At 38.1% G+C, this 20287-nt stretch overlaps 1 protein-coding gene across 2 annotated transcripts in view; it reads right to left on the bottom strand.

The window, feature by feature from the left end:
* The window catches only part of DEPDC1B (DEP domain containing 1B), an 82181-nt gene that overhangs the window by 42693 nt on the left and 19201 nt on the right, over positions 1-20287 (bottom strand). For both annotated transcript variants that reach the window (XM_045794308.2, XM_087862136.1), the window contains exons 3-4: positions 4558-4693; positions 626-753 (exon numbers count right to left, since the gene is read on the bottom strand). In XM_045794308.2, coding sequence (XP_045650264.1) covers positions 626-753; positions 4558-4693 — 264 coding nt within the window. The remainder of the gene's footprint in view (positions 1-625; positions 754-4557; positions 4694-20287) is intronic.

Raw genomic sequence — 20287 nt, 5'->3', positions numbered from 1 at the left:
AATGACTTCATAAGTATAGATACTATAAAAACAAAAAACAGCTTATCCAATGATGAGAAACTGCTACTAGTATGTTTGTGAGGGGAAAAAAAACCCTGCTATATAACATCATTTACTTTAATTACCTGTACTATACCAAGTATCTAGGAGACCAAATTTACCACTGTGTTTCAATTAACATAAAACTTCAGTGTTACTAGAAAGTTTAAGAACTTTTAAATTACTATTCTTATTTTTTTTTAAGATTTTATTTATTTTTGAGAGAGAGAGAGATCACAAGTAGGCAGAGTGGCAGGCAGAGGGAGAGAGAGAAGCAGGCTCCCCACTGAGCAGGGAGCCTAATGTGGGACTCGATCCCAGGACCCTGACGTCATGACCTGAGCCGAAGGCAGATGCTTAAACGAATGAGCCACCCAAGCACCCCCTTAAATTTCTATTCTTAATTATTATCTAAATGACAGTAGAAAATATCCAGAATTCAGTTATGTTTTGCTAAGCGGCATAGCTGCAAATAATACAAAGTTAAGATTTTAATACATAATTTCAGAAAATTTAATATGCAGAGAGTAGTAGAGAAGCAAAACAGAAAACACTGAAAATTCTCATTAACATCAATTGCACATACTATGCTAATGTCATGGACTTCCATATCTCTTCTACATTGGCCTCTGTCAGCTGTCTGCGGTAGACAAGACGACAAGCCGGTACCTCTCCAATGGCAATACTGTGACGCTTGTACCACATCTCAGAGTTCTAATTGGGGGGTGGGTAGAAAGAAAGAGAACAAATAGTTCAAAAGACAGTGATATGATTTTATCAGAAATTTCTTTGACTTGGTTATTTGTAATTTGAGTTAAAATAATAACTAGAAATATGAACTAACTTTCTTTACATAGACTATAGAGAAGTAAAGTGTAACTCTTAAGGATCAGGTCGCATTATAAATGAGTATTCATAAATTACAAAAGAATGATGGCAATAAGCATGAGATTGATGATTTTCTTTCCTGTGGGAATTCCAACTAATCAATAAAGTAGCCATGAAATAAAATTCAGAATTAAGTCAAAGAATACCTTTCCATATTTACACACTGTCCACATTGAGTGATTGTTTAAAACAAACTTAAATTCTATGACTTTCAAAAATTCTCTACTTTTTATAAGCAAAAATCAATTACGTACAATGTTGAAGAGCAGCCCCCAGATTTTACGCAACTACAGAAAGCAGGAAAACAAGAGCTCCACAGCACAACTATCATTTACAAAGATTCTCTATAATAGTTTTTTTACAAAAGTATCATTATAGAAAAATCTTATAAATTTGGAAAAACAGAAAGTTGTTTTGTGATTTTGTTTTTGGAGAATTACTGAATTAAAAAGAAATGCTCTCTCAATTAATTAATTAATTCTTTTAAAAAAATAAAAAAGAAATACCATGGATATATTCAACTATTTATCTGTAAAGAGATTGCTCATTACATTGTTTCCTAAAAAACTGGAAACACAGTATACATCTAACAGTAAAGGACTGGATAAGTAAAATCCATAACTTTCATATTAGACAAGAGGCAGATATTAAATATGATGTCAAATGTCTAATAACATGAAAAAATAAGCTAAGCACACTGTTCTAAGTGAAGAACAGGCTATGAAACACTCAACATGATCTCATTTTTGTGTTAAAAATTTGTATGGAAAAAAGGATACACCACAAAAATGTTAATATTAATTCTCTCTGGATGATATCATGGGTAATTTATTTTCCTTTTTCTCTTCCTGAAAACAATTCTATTAAATAAATGAATAATAGCAATAGTAACTAACAGTTGCTGAACACCTGTGTGGCAGCTGCCATTCTAAGCACTTTACAAATATGAACTCACCTGATTCTCACAACAAGCCTGCCCCAGAGGGTATTATTATCATCCCAGTTTCACCATTAAGAAAACTGAGACACAAACACAATGAATAAAACAGAGAAACAAGCTCAAATGCTAGTAAATGGAGGAGCCAAGATCCAAACCCAGTAGGCTGGCTCCAGAGTCCAATATCTTACTTTCCACACTGTACTGCCCCTCAGCAAACACAACAGTTTTATTTTATTATTTTATTTTCTTTATTTGTATAAATGGTGAAGCAAGAGAAAAGACTGGATAAAACAAAAACAAAAACAAAAACCAACAAGCAAAGAGGAAGCAAAGATAGAAACAGGGAAAGTAAAATAGAAGAAATGAATGATGAGCTAAAGTTCTTTAAGAAAGATGAACGGTTTCTTTGTTGACTATTAACCCCATCGTTCTAAAACCCACATCAAGGCCCAAATGGGGAAACAGATCCTGCTCTGCCATTCTTCCTTCGGACATTGCTCAAGAAGCAGCAGCCAAAGCTTTGCTGGAATTACAATGCAGGGAGCTCAAACATCTCCCACTTCATTTAAGAGGGAAGAACAAGACACAAGTATCAAAACAAACACAGGTACAGATGACGAGGGAAATGATGAGCTTTAGGAGAAAAGGTTGATGAGTCTAGGACATTGGTATACCACTTTAGGGCTCCTGGAAAATTAGAAAATGAAAACAGAAGATACAAGTCATTGTCACTGGAGCATTAAAGAGTGCTAATGAGTACTTGGTTCTACAGATGACACCGGGGATATTAGAACTTCATAGAACCAAATGGAATAGAAAAGGGAAGTTACTATATCAATGACATAAATACATATTAATTTAATACAGGATTTTATCTCTTTTGTACAAACAAAACTAGATGACCTTATGATGAAAAAAAAATACCTGTTGAATAACCACTCTACCAAAGGGGTCATATTACATGTTTAAATGCAAATGTTCAAAAAAAAATGTTCCTGATCTCATGGAGCTTACATTTTACCTTTCTCTGGCATGGGAACTATCAACTAGACCTTAAGTAAGTATTCCTCATTAGGAATGAATTAAAAGTCCTCAAATACCCAAAGTAGTTCTACTTTGTTTTCTAATTCTCTATTTTTATATTGTATGCTTCATTACACTATGAGCCTTTTCACAGTTCAAATTGTATCACATATTACTGTATCTGTGGAGCCTAACACAATGCATGGTACACAGCAGACACTCAATAAATATTTGTTGAATGAATAAATTAATGACTTCCAAATATGATGTTGCCTTTAAGTTCCAGGATCATTATCTCCATCTGCCTATGAGACACCTCCATTTAATACAGGCCATGTTTATCACCAAACATATTAATTTTTTTTTAAGATTTTATTTATCTATTTGACACAGAGAGAGACAGCCAGCAAGAGAGGGAACATAAGCAGGGGGAGTGGGAGAGGAAGAAGCAGGCTCCCAGAGGAGGAGCCTGATGTGGGGCTCGATCCCAGGACCCTGGGATCACACCCTGAGCCAAAGGCAGACGCTTAACAACTGAACTACCCAGGAGTCCCATATCATCAAACATATTTAAAACCAAATTCATCACCATCCTGCAAACCTGCAAACCCTATGGAGTCCCTATTTCTGTCACTGGCACCACTCTTTTTCTTGAATTATCTTTGATAAAGCCTAAGCTTCATTTTTTATTTTTAGATTTTATTTATTTGAGAGGGAGAGAGAGAGTGAGAATGAGCAGTGCAGAAAGGGACAGAGGGAGAGGGAGAAGCAGACCCCCTGCTGAGCAGAGAGCCCAATGCAGGACTGGATCTCAGGACCCTGGGATCATGACCTGAGCTAAAGGCAGATGCTTAACCGACTGAGCCACCCATGCATCCCAAAGCCTAAGCTTCTTAACTATTATTCTCTTCAAACTGAGAATACAATCTGTTTAGAAAAAAAATGCTTTTTCTTTTAATTAAATTGCCTAAAAATGTTTCCATCACATTTTTGCAAATAAAAGTATGAATTGGACATCTATCAGACTAGATTAATTTAAAATACAGGTGTGAGTACAATTCTTAAAAACTGCCATATAAAAGTTTTTCTCTGTATTTTATTTTTTAGCATTGTCTTAATCATGGTAGTCTTCTACTGGGAATGTTTTAAGGAAAAGGTATGCAGAAAAATTATTCTACAATAAGCTTAGGTTTCCCCAAACTAGCAGAATCTACCTTCGTTCATCTATTAGGGGTCATTCCACAATACTTCACACCCCAACCTTCTCACTCTCAACTTGTAATAGAACAAAATTCAAGAAGATACAAAGAGGGAGAAGAGTAATTTCTAGAGCACAGGAGAAAAGGAGATTATAACGGAGCTGACACAGAAACCTGTTTGGTCTGAACCTATGAAAATGCCTACCATGTATTTGATAAAAATGTCAACAGACAAGAGGGAAAAGTCCAATGGCTAATCTTTCCTTGTTACTGTTCTCTCAGCTATTGACACGTAAGATATTTTTTTAAAGAACTTTCACACCATTGTTCATAGAAAGAAGCAGACAGGCTAGTGGTTTGCAGACCACTTCCTACTTCTGGAGGCTGCTAGCCCCGCCCCCAGCCACCACCAGCACCACCCCACTCCACCACCACCACCTCCCTGCCGGCTTTTAGCAACACACTTACCATCACGACTGGCCTCACTGGGATGTTCTCCTGTGAAGTGCCTGGTGGGGGGTCATTCCATTCTGGAAATTTAATAACATCCTTTTGGTATGCAGGCTTCTTTGGATATGGTTTCAGGGGTGAGGAAGGAGGAAATCTAAAAACCAAGAAGGAAATCTCTAGTATTGCAGTCAATGGGAGACAAAGATATTTTAACAATAGTTTCCATTTCTTGTATCCTTGAGAATTTATAAAATAATTCCAAACCTCAGATAATAAATGAGGTCATGCTCAAATTATCACGTGTCTCACCGTACCCAACATAGGATTTTTTCAATGTTCATTTATTATGCCTATCAGATAAATATTTATGAAGAAAAACAGGAACTGAACATGTGACACATTATGAAATAAATAGAATATATTGTCTTATCAAATGATTTTCGCAATTAAAGATGTTCTTAACGGGCTGCTAGGGCAAGCCATTTCTTTCACCCAGCTCGAAATCCTTACTGCCTTACAACTCTCTCCAAAATTTATAGATGGTACATATGCAAACAGAAATTATGGACAGACTAATCCTCGGTGATACTTGCTGAGGAAGAGTATATCGTCACAAGAATCTTTTAGCCTACTATTCATTTTTATAACTATTTCAAATACAATCCTCTTTCCCTTGAGTATGGAACACTTCACAATGAGATGGAAGCCTTAGTCTTAGAGGAGGTGAGAGCTGCCCAATGTCCTTCTCCTGCCTTTTTATACCCTGCTCTGTCCCTACCTCTCTGAGGCATTGGCACCATCACTCCTTGGACTAACACAGAGAAGCCTAAATACAATCTAACTCTCTTTAAACTAGTCTAGACCATCTCTGATGAAGAACAACAGAAAGGTAGTTAAATACACATTTTCCTCAGAGGGTCTTCTTCTGTTAGATAGATTGCACTGCCTAAAAGGTAACACAAAAACTCTCCTTAATGTTGACATAGAAGTTAGTAGGTAGTTTACTTTTTATTTATTTAAGTCAAAATAAAGGTTTAAAATCTTATCCATGATACCCACAGGAAAAATAATCCAAATAAATGACACAGATCTTATTCTTAAATGCATACAGAAATAAAGAACTGTTAAAATGTCTGTAGTGTACAAAAAAGTTTGTATTAAGGTGAATAAGGAGAATCACATACAATAAGCACTATGGAAGAACATTTCAAAAATAGTCACAATAGACTTGAAAAAGGATGGCTAATGAAGAGAAGTAGAGTTTCATCTTCTCTGAAAAGAACATCCAATAACTACACTGTATTTGAAAAGTCAGTGTGAAAAAAATGAAATCATTAAATCGAGTTAAAGATAAATAAACTGAAAGACAGCTTAAATTTTTAAATCAAGTTGCCAAGGCAGGTAGTTCCAAACAATTCCAAAATACAAATTAAATAAATCTCTAAAGCCAGTGGAAGTTATTCTGCCTCTTAAGTGAAGGCTGGCTTACAGAAGTCCAATCCTATTTGGAAGAAGCCAACAATCACAACAGAAGTCTCACTGCACGTATGCACACACTTGGGTACACACACACACTCTCACATTCACATACACATAGAATGGTGCAAACATATCCGAGGAATTCACAGTCACCCATCTCTCAGTTCTTTAAAAATTCAACACCATCCCTACCCCCAGCCCACCACCAACCCCCACTGCTTAGCCTCCCAACTCCTTCACCTTAAGTGTGAAAATCTGACCTGAGTTCCAGCCCTAATCCTCTCAGGAACAGTCTGTGTATCCTCTGGAAAGTAACAGTGTCTCTAAGTCAAAGTTGATTCATTTGTCAAATAAAGGGACCAATTTCCGTCAAAACTGTCTCTGCAGCAACATGTAAAACACAAAAGGTAGATCTGGGAAAAGGAGTTTTCCAGAATGAATGCTGAAAAAGCCAACTGGTTTCTTTTAGCCTCTGTAATAAGGTATGCATAGACAGAGATAAACTAAAAAAGGACCACTTCAGGTTTTTGTTTTGTTTTTTTTTTTAAGATTTCTTTCATTTATTTGCCACAGAGAGAAGAGCACAAGCAGGGCAAGTGGCAGGCAGAAGGAGAAGCAGTCTCCCTGCTGAGCAAGGAGCCCAATGCAGGACTGGATCCCAGGACCCCAGGATCATGACCTGAGCCGAAGGCAGATGCTTAACCGACTGAGCCACCCAGGCATCCAGGACCACTTCAGTTTTTAACCAGAATTTAGAGGAAATACAAAAGATTTTTGTATTGATTTAAAAAAAAAAACAACAATTTCTCAACCCCAAATCTCAACCCCAACAAAAGTCCTTAAAGTAAAAATGGCCTTATAACCAGCATCAAATTCAAGATGTTTCTAGTAAAACATGGTCTCAGGACAGTCATGTGTGGCTGTAAAAGACTTTTACTGAGGCTCCTGGGTGGCTCAGTTGGCTAAGCAGCCAACTTTTATTTCAGCTCAGGTCATGACCTCAGGGTCCTGAGATAGAGCCCCACATTAGGCTCTGCACTCAGCAGGAAGCCTGCTTGAAGATTCTCTCTCTCCCTTTGCCACTGCTCCACCCACCACTCACGTGTGCATTCTCTCTCTAAATAAATAAATAAATCTTTAAAAAAAAAAAAAGACTTTAACTATAACCTCAAAAAGATTGAAGGCAGTGCCTCACAGAGCATCTTGGTTAAACTAAGAGCTTAACAGTCTTGAAGATGTTGGACCACAGCAGACTCATAAGCAGCCCAGGGAGAAAAGAGCCTGTTTCAAAGACATATGTGTGACTTTTGTCTAATAGAATAAGCCACAATAAAATTCACAGAAAAGCCACAGCATTTTTAAGATAGTAATACTAGCAGAATCACCATCCACTTGGACTAAAAAGCGAACAGTTGAAAATGCAAAAAACATTCAAGAATCTCAAGCTTCAAATAACCAGGAAGTATATGAGAAAGATATTTCCCTGCAAACATGGGCCATCTCTTATGGAAAAGGAAAAATGACTAAGTGTGCAGAAGCAAGACTCCAGGAGGAGGAGCCAGGAGCCATGCAGAATCTGACAGGACGCAGAACTGTGCCCTAATGAAGCAATGGCAGATATGTTCAACTACATTTTAGAAATGCTATGGGCCTGTGATCGCTTTATGTGACGCCATAATGGGATATATTTGAGGAGTCCTGATGTAGGAGATGAATGTAGTTTGCAAATGAACGCCATTGTAGCCAGAATGCATTCTGAAAGGATGGCCACCAACTGTATTGCCCTGCCTTCCCCAAGGTGACTCTTCCCCAACATGACTTTGATGAGGTCAAAAACTCAACAGGATGAGATTATTTCTCTACCCTCCTTAAATGTGAGCAATCCCTGTGACTGCTTCGACAAATAGAATACAGGCGAAGGGACACTTTAGCAATTCTAGGCATAGTTCTTAGCTGCTGGCAGTTTTCTCTTCTTGCCTATCGGAAATACTTGATTTTGGGATGCTCATTCTTGGGACACGACCAAGAATGGCTGGAAGCCAGCCACCAAGTAAGGATAGTGACCACCCTAAGACCATCATGCCACAAAAAGCATAACCCATGTGAAGAAGTGTTAGAGGACCAAACCTCAGGTAAAAAAGAGAGAGGGGCCAAGAAGCATAGAGGCACCAACCACATCTCTGAGCAGAGAAAGAAGTCATCTTGAAAGTGAATTTTGTAGCCCAACTGGAGCCTTATGGATAATGGACAAACTGCCAGATGAGCTCTTTCTAAATTCTTGACACAAAAACCATGAGCAGAATAAAATGCTTTAAGCCACTAATGTTTGAGGTAGGTTGTTTTTCAGAAATAGAAAACCAGAACAATCTCAATTTATTCCATGAATAAAAATTGTAGGTAAAACCATAAAATTAAGAATATGGTATAAGAAAATATCTCTGACTTTCAGTAATTAAAGAACTCTGGTTAAGCAAGATACAAAAACCACAGAGTGTAAAAAAAAAAAGATTGACACATTCACTTACTTTAAAATAAAAAAAACTTCTCTGCTTGTCAAGACACCATAAATAAAATGAAAAAAATACGAGATCTTTGCAATTCAAATAATTGACAAAAGGATTAATATCCAGAATATATATTTTTAAACTCCTAAATATTTATAAGAAAAAAAATCCTATAGAAGAAGGCCAAAGACATGAATCAGGCATCTCCAGATATGGAAACAGAAATGATGAATAAACATACAAAAGACACTTGATCCACGAGTAATCAAATAACATCACAAGCATCTCACACTTACCAGATTGGCAAAAAAATTAAGTCGGTCAATATCAAATATAAAACTTAGTGTAGCCACTATGGAAAACAGTTTAGCGTTACCTAGTAAGTGAACGTGCAATATCCTCTAAACTAATTCCACTCTATGTAACTCTGGGTAGCCTAAAGAAACTCTTACATGTGTGCAAAAGGCGACAGGTTCATAAATGCTCATGGCAGCATTGTTTATAAAAGCAAAGAACCGAAAGCAACCCAAATCGCCAGTGGGAGGGGAACACATAAATGGAACTGTGCTATACTGACAGAATATAAAGTAGCTGAGAAAATTCCATAACCCTTTACACATCGACATGGATGAATCTCAAAAATCATAAGAAATAAAAGAACAAGTCAGAGAAGAATACATACTCTTTGATACCTGTTATATAAAGATCAAAACAGAGAAAAATATTCAGAAGCCAAAACAAAACACTGTTTAAGGATACAAGCATTAAGTATTAAAACAATAAAGAGAAGCAAGGAAATGATTAACACAGAAGGCAGAATATTGATGACCTCTTGGAGAAGACGCAAATTGTCAGTAAACAGGTATTCACTTTCTATTCTTATATAAATTATTCAGATAAAGTGTATACACTCTTGTAGGAGATAAATTTTTAAACACAAATGAGAACATTTAAAAAGAGCAGAGCTCCCTCTAGTGGACTACAATTGTCTTTGCTTTTAGAATTCTAAGTTAAATCCTAACATTATGATCATGGATTCCAAAATTATGAAGTCCTTTAGAAATGATCTTGTTGTACACTGAATAAAATGAGACCAGAAAAGGAATCAACCGCAGCTAATCATCCAACACAACAATCCAGGTCTTGTACTGCCACCTCTATTGCCAAATTTTGGTTGGAAAAAAAAGCAATTAAAAAGAAACCATTCCTGGGCAACTGGCTGGCTCAGTCAATGGAGCATGTGACTCTTGATCTCAGGGTTGTAAGCCTGAGCCCTATGCTGGGTGTAGAGATTACTTAAAAATAAGATCTTTAATAAAATAATATAAACCATTCCAAAATTACTATTCACTGATGAATTTACTTGAAACAAATTAGACTTTATTACCTAATCAATCAATAAAAAATACTCTCGGGTATCTAAATGGCAAGGAAAACAGCTTATAAATCTTAATAAATTTGAGTCATAATGACACAATGCAAAGACAAAGTTCTTCCCACAATATACGCTAAAATTGTTTAGCATCAGCAGAAATCTGCAGCATCTACAGCTGTTGCCAGCCTGCCTCCTTGCCTAAACCTAAGCCTCTGCAGAAGAAAAGCCAGGCTGAGAGTGATTATCATAGAAGCTGACCTCTCTGAGACTGGTTCCCAAGAAACCCCTGGGTTGGGAAAACCCAGCAATCTGCTGGGTTCCATCGGGCTCTGTACCCACTCAACATATTGTTCAAGACCAGGGATGGTAGAGAATACCTTACCACAGAAATACTGAAAAGCTGCAAATGATTACATTTCACTAAAGTGCTTGAAGATGTATCAGGAACATAAAGTGTCTGAGGGAAGGAGAATAAAAGAAAAAGCTGGAAAAGAGTTGCCAAACTAAGGAAGTCTTGACCTCTCTGAGCTCAGAAATCGTTGCTTATTCCACATGAATAAAGATTTCATTAGCAGAGAAGGAGTCAAGATGGCGGAGTGACCCTGAGCCAGCCTCCTTCCTCAAACACAGCTGATCAATAACAAATTATTTTGAACAACTGGGGAATCGATCTGAGGATTAAGAAAACAATCAGCACAATTGGAGAGAACATGGCAGATGTGAGGTTCAGAGCCAGCACTTGGCGGGAGAGAAAAATCCACAGTGCCAGGGAGGGGAGGGAGCCCTTTCCATGGAAAGAAGTCAGGGGGAGAGGGAGATGGGGGAGAAGAGAGCAGCATGGAAGGTTTGCACAATCGGCCCTGGTGAAGGGATTCCCTGGGTCGCACGAGGACAGATAGCTTCCTTCCTGGAGTACATTTGGAAGAGGGTATTCTGCCTCTCCAAGGACAGAAGGCCCCTGGGGAGGCACTGAGCAGCTCTTCACCAGCAGGGGACAGAGGCGCACGCAGGGGGCAGAAAACCAGTCATGGCATTTCGCTGTGCTCACCAGACTCCAGCCACCATATGAGCGCCGAGCCAATGCTTTTCCGGGACAGAACAGTGCCTGGCACAGCCCACAAGGCTCTCCTCCAGGGGAGGGGAGCAGGTCTGCATCTGCCTGGTCCTTATGATACGGAGTTTTGATTCCCAGCCCCCAAGCCAAAGATAAAACACAGGGAAAACTGTGCCACTGGCCACAGAGAGGTTAGGGCAGGGATCTGACGGAAGCCTGAGACACTGGAGGGGAGATTGTTTGTTTTTCTGGGAGGGTCTCCTGAACAGTGGCTACCACGAGTTCCCCTCCCTCCCTCACCATCATCCACCACCCCCACCCACACCCACCTGCACAGTGGGACTTCACAGAAAGCACAGCAGCCTCTAGTGGAGGCTGGAGTCGCTTACACCAAATCTTGTCCCAATGTGCCCAGCAGGGGCATCTTTACTAGGGCAGGTCTGACCATGAGCCAAGGCACTGGGCCTCTGCTTCAGAAGCCCAAAACAGCTCCCCACTCCACCCCACACCCCGCCATGCCCCTGCACGTACCAAGTCTGCGGATCATAGACTGCTCCAAAGCGTCAGCTTCAGTTCTGGTGGAAGTAGGACCAGGTTTCTTCCTTTCCTTTTTTCTTGTATTTTGTATTTTGAATTTTTGTATTTTTTTTCTTTTTTCTTTGGAATCAGTCTTATAGTTTTGTGTTCATTTGTCGTTTTTTTGTTTCTTTTCTCATTTTTCAGATCAGGCTCTTTTTTTTTTCACTTTTCTCTTTTTTCCTTCTTTTTCTTCAGATTCAGGCTTATACTTTTTTGTTTCCTTTTTTGTTACTTTTCCTTTTTTCTTAGATCAGGCTTTCTTTTTCTTTTTTTTTTTATTTTAATCAGACTATCTTAAACAAATCAATGCACACCTAGTTAAAGGTCGAAATACTCCCCACTGCAAGGAAGGAGGAACTCTGCAAAGGACTGACTTCTGGGAAAGAGCAGCCAAAACACAACAGCAGAGGGCACACAGCATACACTAGAAACACTTCTAGTGTTTCTAATTGCCAGGCCCTGGACAGTCTATGACCCCTTCTTAATACAGTACTACTCTCAGGGGCAGGAAACATAACTTTCATAATATGCAAAAGACAGAAACCCAGACATAATGACAAGATGGAGGAATTCTCCCCAAAAGAATGATCAAGAAGAAATCATAGCCTGGGATTTGCTCAAAACAGATATAAGCAATATATCTGAACAAGAATTTAGAACAACAGTCATAAGAATACTAGCTTAGCTTGAAAGCAGCATAGAAGACACCAGAGAAACCCTGGCTGCAGAGATAAAAGACCTAAAAATTTGTCAGGCTGAAATAAAAAATATACTAAGATGCAAAACTGGATGTAATCATATGAGGATGGAAGAAGCAGAGGAACGGACAGGTGATACAGAAGATAAAATTATGGAAAATAAGCTGAAGAGGGAAAGAAGACTATTAGATCACAAATATACATAAGGAACTCAGCAATTACACAAAGAGCAATAATATCCATATCATAGGAGTCCCAGAAGAAGAGAAGGAAAAGGGGGTAGAAGATTTATTTGAACAAATTATAGCTGAGAACTTCCCTAATGTGGGGAAGAAAACAAGCATTCAAATCCAAAAGGCACAGAAAACATTCCTCGAAATCAACAAAAACAGATCAACACCAAGACATGTAACAATCAAACTTGCAAAGTACCAAGATAAAGAGATAATTCTGAAAGCAACTAGGGACAAAAGGTCCTTCACCTACAAGAGCAGACACACAAGGTTAGCAGCAGATCTGTCCACAGAAACTTGGCAGGCCAGAAAGAAATGACATGATATACTCAACATGCTAAGTGGGAAAAATATGCAGCCAAGAATACTATACCCAGCAAGGCTGTCATTCAGAATAGAAAGCAAGATAAAAAGTTTCCAAGACAAGCAAAAACTAAAGGAGTTCATGAAAACTAAACCAGCCCTGCAACAAATACTAAAAGGGACTGTTTTAGTGGAAAAGAGATATCAAAAGCAACAAGGACTAGAAAGGAACAAAGACAATCTACAGGAACAGTGAATTTACAGGTAATACAATGGGACTAAATTAATATCTGTCAATAATTACTATAAATGTAAATGTATTCAACGCTCCAATCAAAAGACACAGGGTATCAGAACAGATTAAAAAAAAAAACAAAACAACCAATATGCTGCTAATAAGAGACTCATTTAAGACTTCTCCAGATTGAAAATGAGGGGGTAGGGAACCATTTATCATGCTAACGATGTCAAAAGAAAGCTGGAGTAGCAATACTTATATCAGACAAACTAGATTTTATTATATCTTATTTTTTTATTTTATTTTTTATTATGTTACGTTAGTCACCATACAGTAAGTCATTAGTTTTTGATGTAGTGTTCCATGATTCATTGTTTGCGTATAACACCCAGTACTCCATGTAATATGTGCCCTCCTTAATACCCATCACCGGCCTATCCCAATCCCCCACTCCCCTCCCCTCTGAAGCCCTCAGTTTGTTTCCCAGAGTCCATAGTCTTTCGTGGTTCATTCCCCCTTCTGTTTACTCCCCCTTCATTCTTCCCTTCCTTCTCCTACCGATCTTCCTGCTATTTCTTACATTCCATAAATGAGTGAAACCATATGATAATTGTCTTTCTCTGCTTGACTTATTTCACTTAGCATAATCTCCTCCAGTTCCGTCCATGTTGCTGCAAATGTTGGGTAATTGTTCTGATGGCTGAGTAATATTCCATTATATATATATGGACCACATCTTCTTTATCCATTCGTCTGTTGAAGGGCATCTCGGCTCCTTCCACAATTTAGCTATTGTGGACAATGCTGCTATGAACATTGGGGTGCATATGGCCCTTCTCTTCACTACGTCTGTATCTATGGGATAAATACCCAGTAGTGCAATGGCTGGGTCATAGGGTAGCTCTATTTTTAACTTTTTAAGGGATCTCCACACTGTATTCCTAAGTGGCTGTACTAACTTGCACTCCCACCAAGTGTAAGAGGGTTCCCCTTTCTCCACATCCTCTCCAACATTTGTTGTTTCTTGCCTTGTCAATTTTTGCCATTCTAACTGGCGTAAGGTGGTATCTCAATGTGGTTTTAATTTGAATTTCCCTGATGGCTAATGATTTTGAATATTTTTTCATGTGTCCATTAGCCATTTGTATGTCTTCATTGGAAAAGTGTCTGTTCATATCTTCTGCCAATTTTTTGATTTGATTGTTTCTCCTGTATTGATTTTTGAGAAGTTCTTTGTAGATCTTGGATACCAGTCTTTTATCTGTAGTGTCATTTGCAAATATCTTCTCCCATTCCATGGGCCGCCTCTTAATTTTTTTTTACTGTTTCCTTGGCTGTGCAGAAGCTTTTTATCTTGATGAAGTCCCACAAGTTCATTTTTTCATTTGTTTCTCTTGCCTTTGGAGATGTGTCATCAAAAAAGTTGCGGTGGCCGATGTCGTAGAGGTTGCAGCCTATGTTCTCCTCTAGGATTTTGATGGATTCCTGTCTCATATCGAGGTCTTTCATTCATTTGGAGTTTATCTTTGTGTATGGTGTGAGACAGTGATCAAGTTTCATTCTTTTGCACGTAGCTGTCCAATTTTCCCAGCACCATTTATTGAAGAGACCGTCTTTTTTCCACTGGATGTTTTTTCCTGCTTTGTCAAAGATTAGTTGGCCGTAGAGCCGAGGGTCCATATCTGGGTTCTCTATTCTGTTCCATTGGTCTATGTGTCTGTTTTTGTGCCAGTACCATGCTGTCTTGGTGATCACAGCTTTGTAGTATACCTTGAAATCCGGCAACATAATGCCCCCAGCTTTGTTTTTCCTTTTCAACATTTCCTTGGTGATGCGGGGTCTTTTCTGGTTCCACACAAATTTTAGGCTTGTTTGTTCCAGCTCTTTGAAAAATGTCATTGGTATTTTGATTGGGATGGCATTGAAAGTGTAGATTGCTCTGGGTAGCATAGACATTTTAGCTATGTTTATTCTTCCGATCCATAAGCATGGAATGTTTTTCCATCTTTTTGTGTCTTCTTTAATGTCTTTCATCGGTGTTCTGTAGTTTCTAGAATATAGATCCCTTACCTCTCTGGTTAATTCTGAGATATCTTATGGTTTTCGGTGCTATTATAAATGGAATCAATTCCCTAATTTCTCTTTCTTCAGTCTCATTGTTCGTGTATAGAAATGTAACTGATTTCTTTTTTTTTTTTTAAAGATTTATTTATTTATTTATTAGACAGAGAGACACAGCCAGTGAGAGAGAAACACAAGCAGGGGGAGTGGGAAAGGAAGAAGCAGGCTCCCAGTGAAGGAGCCTGATGTGGGGCTCGTTCCCGGAACGCCAGGATCACGCCCTGAGCTGAAAGCAGACACCCAACAACTGCGCCACCCAGGCGCCCCCAGAAATGTAACTGATTTCTGAGCAAGACAAACTGGATTTTAAACTAAGGACTGATAAGAGATAAAGAAGGGCACTATATCATAATAAAGGGGTCTATCCAATAAGAAGATCTAACAATTGCAAATATTTAGGCCCCCAACTTGGGAGCAACCAAATATATAAATTAATAACAAAATTAAAGGAACTCATTGATAATAATACAATAATAGTAGGGGAATTTAACACTCCACTTACAGCAATGGACAGATCATCTAGGCAGAAGATCAACAAGGAAACTGTGGCTTTGAATGACACACTGGACCAGTTGGACTTAACAGATATACTCAGAGCATTCCATGTTCACATGGAACAGTCTCCAGAATAGATCACATCCTGGGTCACAAACCAGGCCTCAACCAATATAAAAAGTCTGAAATCACACCATGCATATTTTCAGACCACAGCACTATAAAACTTGAAGTCAGTCACAAGAAAAAATTCAGAAAGATCACAAATACATGGAGGTTAAAGAACATCCTACTAAAGAATAAATGGGTTAACCAGGAAATTGAAGAAGAAATAAAAATACACAGAAGCAAATGAAAATACAACAGTTGAAAACCTGTGAGACACAGCAAAGGCAGTCATAAGTGGGAAGTATATAGCAATACAGGCCGTCCTCAAGAAGCAAGAAAAGTCTCAAATACACAAACTAACCTTACACCTAAAGCAGTTGTAAAAAGAATAAACAAAGCCTAAAACCAGCAGAAGGAAAATTAAGATTAGAACAGAAATAAAGATACAACAACAACAACAACAACAACCCACCAAAAACCAATAGAACAAATCAATTAAACTAAGAGCTGGTTCTTTAAAAGAATTAGCAAAATTGATAACCCCCTAGCCAGGCTTATCAAAAAGAAAATAGAAGGGATCCAAATAAATAAAAGCACGAATGAAAGAGGAGAGATCACAATTAACACCGAAGAAATACAATTATAAGAGAATATTATGAGCAATTATATGCCCACAAATTGGGCAATCTGGAAGCAATGGTTAAATTCTTAGAAACTATAAACTACCAAAACTGAAACAGGAAGAAATAGAAAATTTGAACAGACCCATAACCAGCAAAGAAATTGAATTAGTAATAAAAAATCTCCCAACAAACAAGGGTCTGGGACTGGCTGGCTTCCCACAGGAATTCTACCAAACATTTAATGAATACCTATTCTTCTGAAGCTGTTCCAAAAAATAGAAATAGAAGGAAAACTTCCAAACGCATTCTATGAGGCCAGCATTACCTCGATTCCAAAATCAGACAAAAACCCCACTAAAAGGAGAATTACAGACCAATATCCTTGATGAACATGGATGTAAAAATTTTCAACAAGATACTAGCTAATTGAATCCAACAGTGCATTAAAAGGATTATTCACCATGATCAAGTGGGATTTATACCTGGGCTACAGGGGTGGTTCAATATCCACAAATCAATCAAAGTGGTACATCACATTAATAAAAGAAAGGACAAGAACCATATGATCCTCTCAATAGATGCAGAAAAAAAGCATTTGACAAAATACAGCATGCTTTCTTGATAAAAAACTCTTAAGAGGGGCGCCTGGGTGGCACAGCGGTTAAGCGTCTGCCTTCGGCTCAGGGCGTGATCCCATCGTTGTGGGATCGAGCCCCACGTCAGGCTCCTCCGCTATGAGCCTGCTTTTCCTCTCCCACTCCCCCTGCTTGTGTTCCCTCTCTCGCTGGCTGTCTCTATCTCTGTCGAATAAATAAATAAATTCTTTAAAAAAAAAAAAAAACTCTTAAGAAAGTAGGTACAGAAGGAACATTCCTCAACATCATAAAGGTCATTTACAAAAGACCCACAGCTAATATCATGCTCAAAAGGGAACAACTGAGAACTTTTTCTCTACGGTCAGGAACAAGAGAGGGATGTCCACTTTCACCACTGTTTTAACACAGTAATGGAAGTCTTAGCCTCAGCAATCAGACAACCAAAAGAAATAAAAGGCATCCAAATCAGCAAGGAAAAAGTCAAACTTTCACTCTTCACAGACATGATACTCTATGTAGAAAACCCGAAAGACTCCACCAAAAAATTGGTAGAAGTGATACATGAATTCAGAAGAGTCGTGGGATATAAAATCAATGTACAGAAATCTGCTGCATTTCTATACGCCAAAAATGAAGCAGCAGAAAAAGAAATCAAAGACTCAGTCCCATTTACAACTGCACCAAAAACCATAAGATACCTAGGAATAAACCTTACCAAAGAGGTAAAAGATCTGTATGCTGAAAACTATACAACACTTATGAAAGAAATTGAAGAAGACACAAAAGAATGGAAAAAATTCCATGCACATGGATTGGAAGAGCAAATATTGTTAAAATGTTTATTCTACCCAAAGCACTCTACATGTTCAATGCAATCCCTATCAAAATAACACCAGCAATTTTCACAAAGCTACAACAAACAATTCTAAAATTTGTATGCAACCAGAAAAGACCCCGAATAGCCAAAGGAATGTTGACAAAGAAAAGCAAAGTGGGAGGCATAACAATTCCAGACTTCAAGCTGTATGACGAAGCTGTAATCCTCAAGACAGTATGGTATTGACACAAAAAGAGACATATAGACCAATGGAACAGAACAGAGAATCCAGAAATGGACCCACAACTCTGTGGCCAACTAACCTTCGACAAAGCAGGAAAGAATAGGAAAGAATATCCAAAGGAAAAAAGATAGTCTCTTCAACAAATGGTGTTAGGAAAACTGGACAGCCACATGCAGAAGAATGAAACTGGACCACTTTCTTACACTATACACAAAACTTAATTCAAAATGGATGAAAGACCTAAATGTGAGAGGGGAAACCATCAAAATCCTAGAGGAGAAAACAGATAACAATCTCTTTGAACTCGGTCACACCAACTTCTTACTAGACACATCTCCAGAGGCAAAGGAAACAAAAGCAAAATGAACTATGAGGACCTCATCAAGATAAAAAGTTTCTGCACAGCGAAGGAAACAATCAAAACTGAAAGGCAACCTTTAGAATGGGAAAAGATATTTGCAAATGACATACTGGATAAAGGGCTAGCATCCAAAATCTATAAAGAACTTATCAAACTCAACACCCAAAAAAACAATCCAGTTAAGAAATGGGCAGAAAACATCAACAGATACTTTTCCAAAGAAGACATATAGATGGCTAACAGACACATGAAAAAGTGCTCAACATCACTCATCATCAAGGAAATACAAATCAAAACCACAATGAGATACCACCTCACGCCGGTCAGAATGGCTAAAATTAGCAACACAGGAAACAACAGATGTTGGCGAGGATGCAGAGAAAGGGGAACCCTATTACAATCTTGGTAGGAATGCAAACTGGAGCAACCACTCTGGAAAACAGTAAGGAGGTTCCTCAAGAAGTTAAAAATAGAAATATCCTATGATTCAGCAATTGTATTACTAGATATTTATCCAGAGGATACAAAGTGGTGATTCAAAGGGGCACATGCACACCAATGTTTATGGTAGCACTATTAACAATAGCCAAATTATGGAAAGAGCTCAGATATCCATCAACAGATGAATGGATAAAGATGTAGTGTGTGTGTATATATATATTATACATATATAATGGAGTATGACTCATCTATCAAAAAGAATAAAATCTTGCCATTTGCAACAATATGGATGGAACTAGAGGGTATTATGCTAAGTGAAATAAGTCAGAGAAAGACTTATGATTTTACTCATATATGGAATTTAAGAAACAAAACAGATGAACATAGGGGAAGGGAAGGAAAAATAAAATAAGATAAAAACAGAGAGGGAGGGAAACCATAAGAGATTCCTAACTAGAGAACAAACTGAGTGTTGCTGGAAGGGAGGTGCGTGGGGAATGGGCTAAATGGGTGATGGGGCACTAAGGAGGGCACTCATTGGGATGAGCACAGGGTATTATATGTAAGTGATGAATCACAAAATTCTACTCCTGAAACCAGTGCTACACTATATGTTAACTAACTTTAATTTAAATAAAACAACAAACAAACAAAACAAAAACAAAGATTCCATTCTGGTGAAAGGATCAAAAGAGTATTTTTAAGGAGGGGAGAGATGTGATCCGTCTCAAAGACACTCCTAGCTTATTAACATAACTACTTAGGAAAAAAATTCCATTTACAACAGAGGAAAATGTATAAAATATCTATAGCTTAGACAAAGAAATGTGCTAATTTACACAGAAAACTACCACCATTTACAGTAGCACCAAAAAACATGAACGACTTAGATCTAAACCTAACTAAATTTGTGCACCGTCTGTACATGCACAGCCGCATAACACAGCTGGGAAGTTAAAGACCTAAATGAAATGAGAACTATACCATGTTCGTGATTTGGAGGACTCAATTTTGTTAATTTGCCAACCCCCAAACTGATCTACAGATCCCACACAATTTCATTGAAAATTTCAACAGAAATTTTTATAGAAATACACAAACTGGTTCTAAAATTTATGTGGACAAGCAAAAGAACTAGAATAGCCACAACAATTTTGAAAAATAACAAAACTGGAGGACTCACACTAACTGATTTCAAGGGTTATTATATATCTGCAGTAATCAAGATAAGTGTTGTACTGGAGACAAGATGGACATACAGGACAATGGAATAGTATATGAATTAAGTCGGAGGACTTTATATGGTGCTGGTCCTGTATCCACAAGAATACACAGCCCAGGGTCAAGGAGTGTAAGTAAGAACAGCCCTACTTACCATCCCTCCCAGTGACCCATCCCCACAACTCTTGGCTCTGCAGTTAGAGGTCCTGCACCCAAAAGAAACACAAGTATTCTTGCCAGGAGACATAGCAAGGGCAC

Source organism: Ursus americanus, chromosome 5 (genome assembly GCF_024610735.1).
Source record: "Ursus americanus isolate L20-20 chromosome 5, mUrsAme1.1.p, whole genome shotgun sequence".
NCBI classification, from domain to species: Eukaryota; Metazoa; Chordata; class Mammalia; order Carnivora; family Ursidae; genus Ursus; species Ursus americanus.
This window is presented reverse-complemented; position numbering and strand designations above follow the sequence as displayed.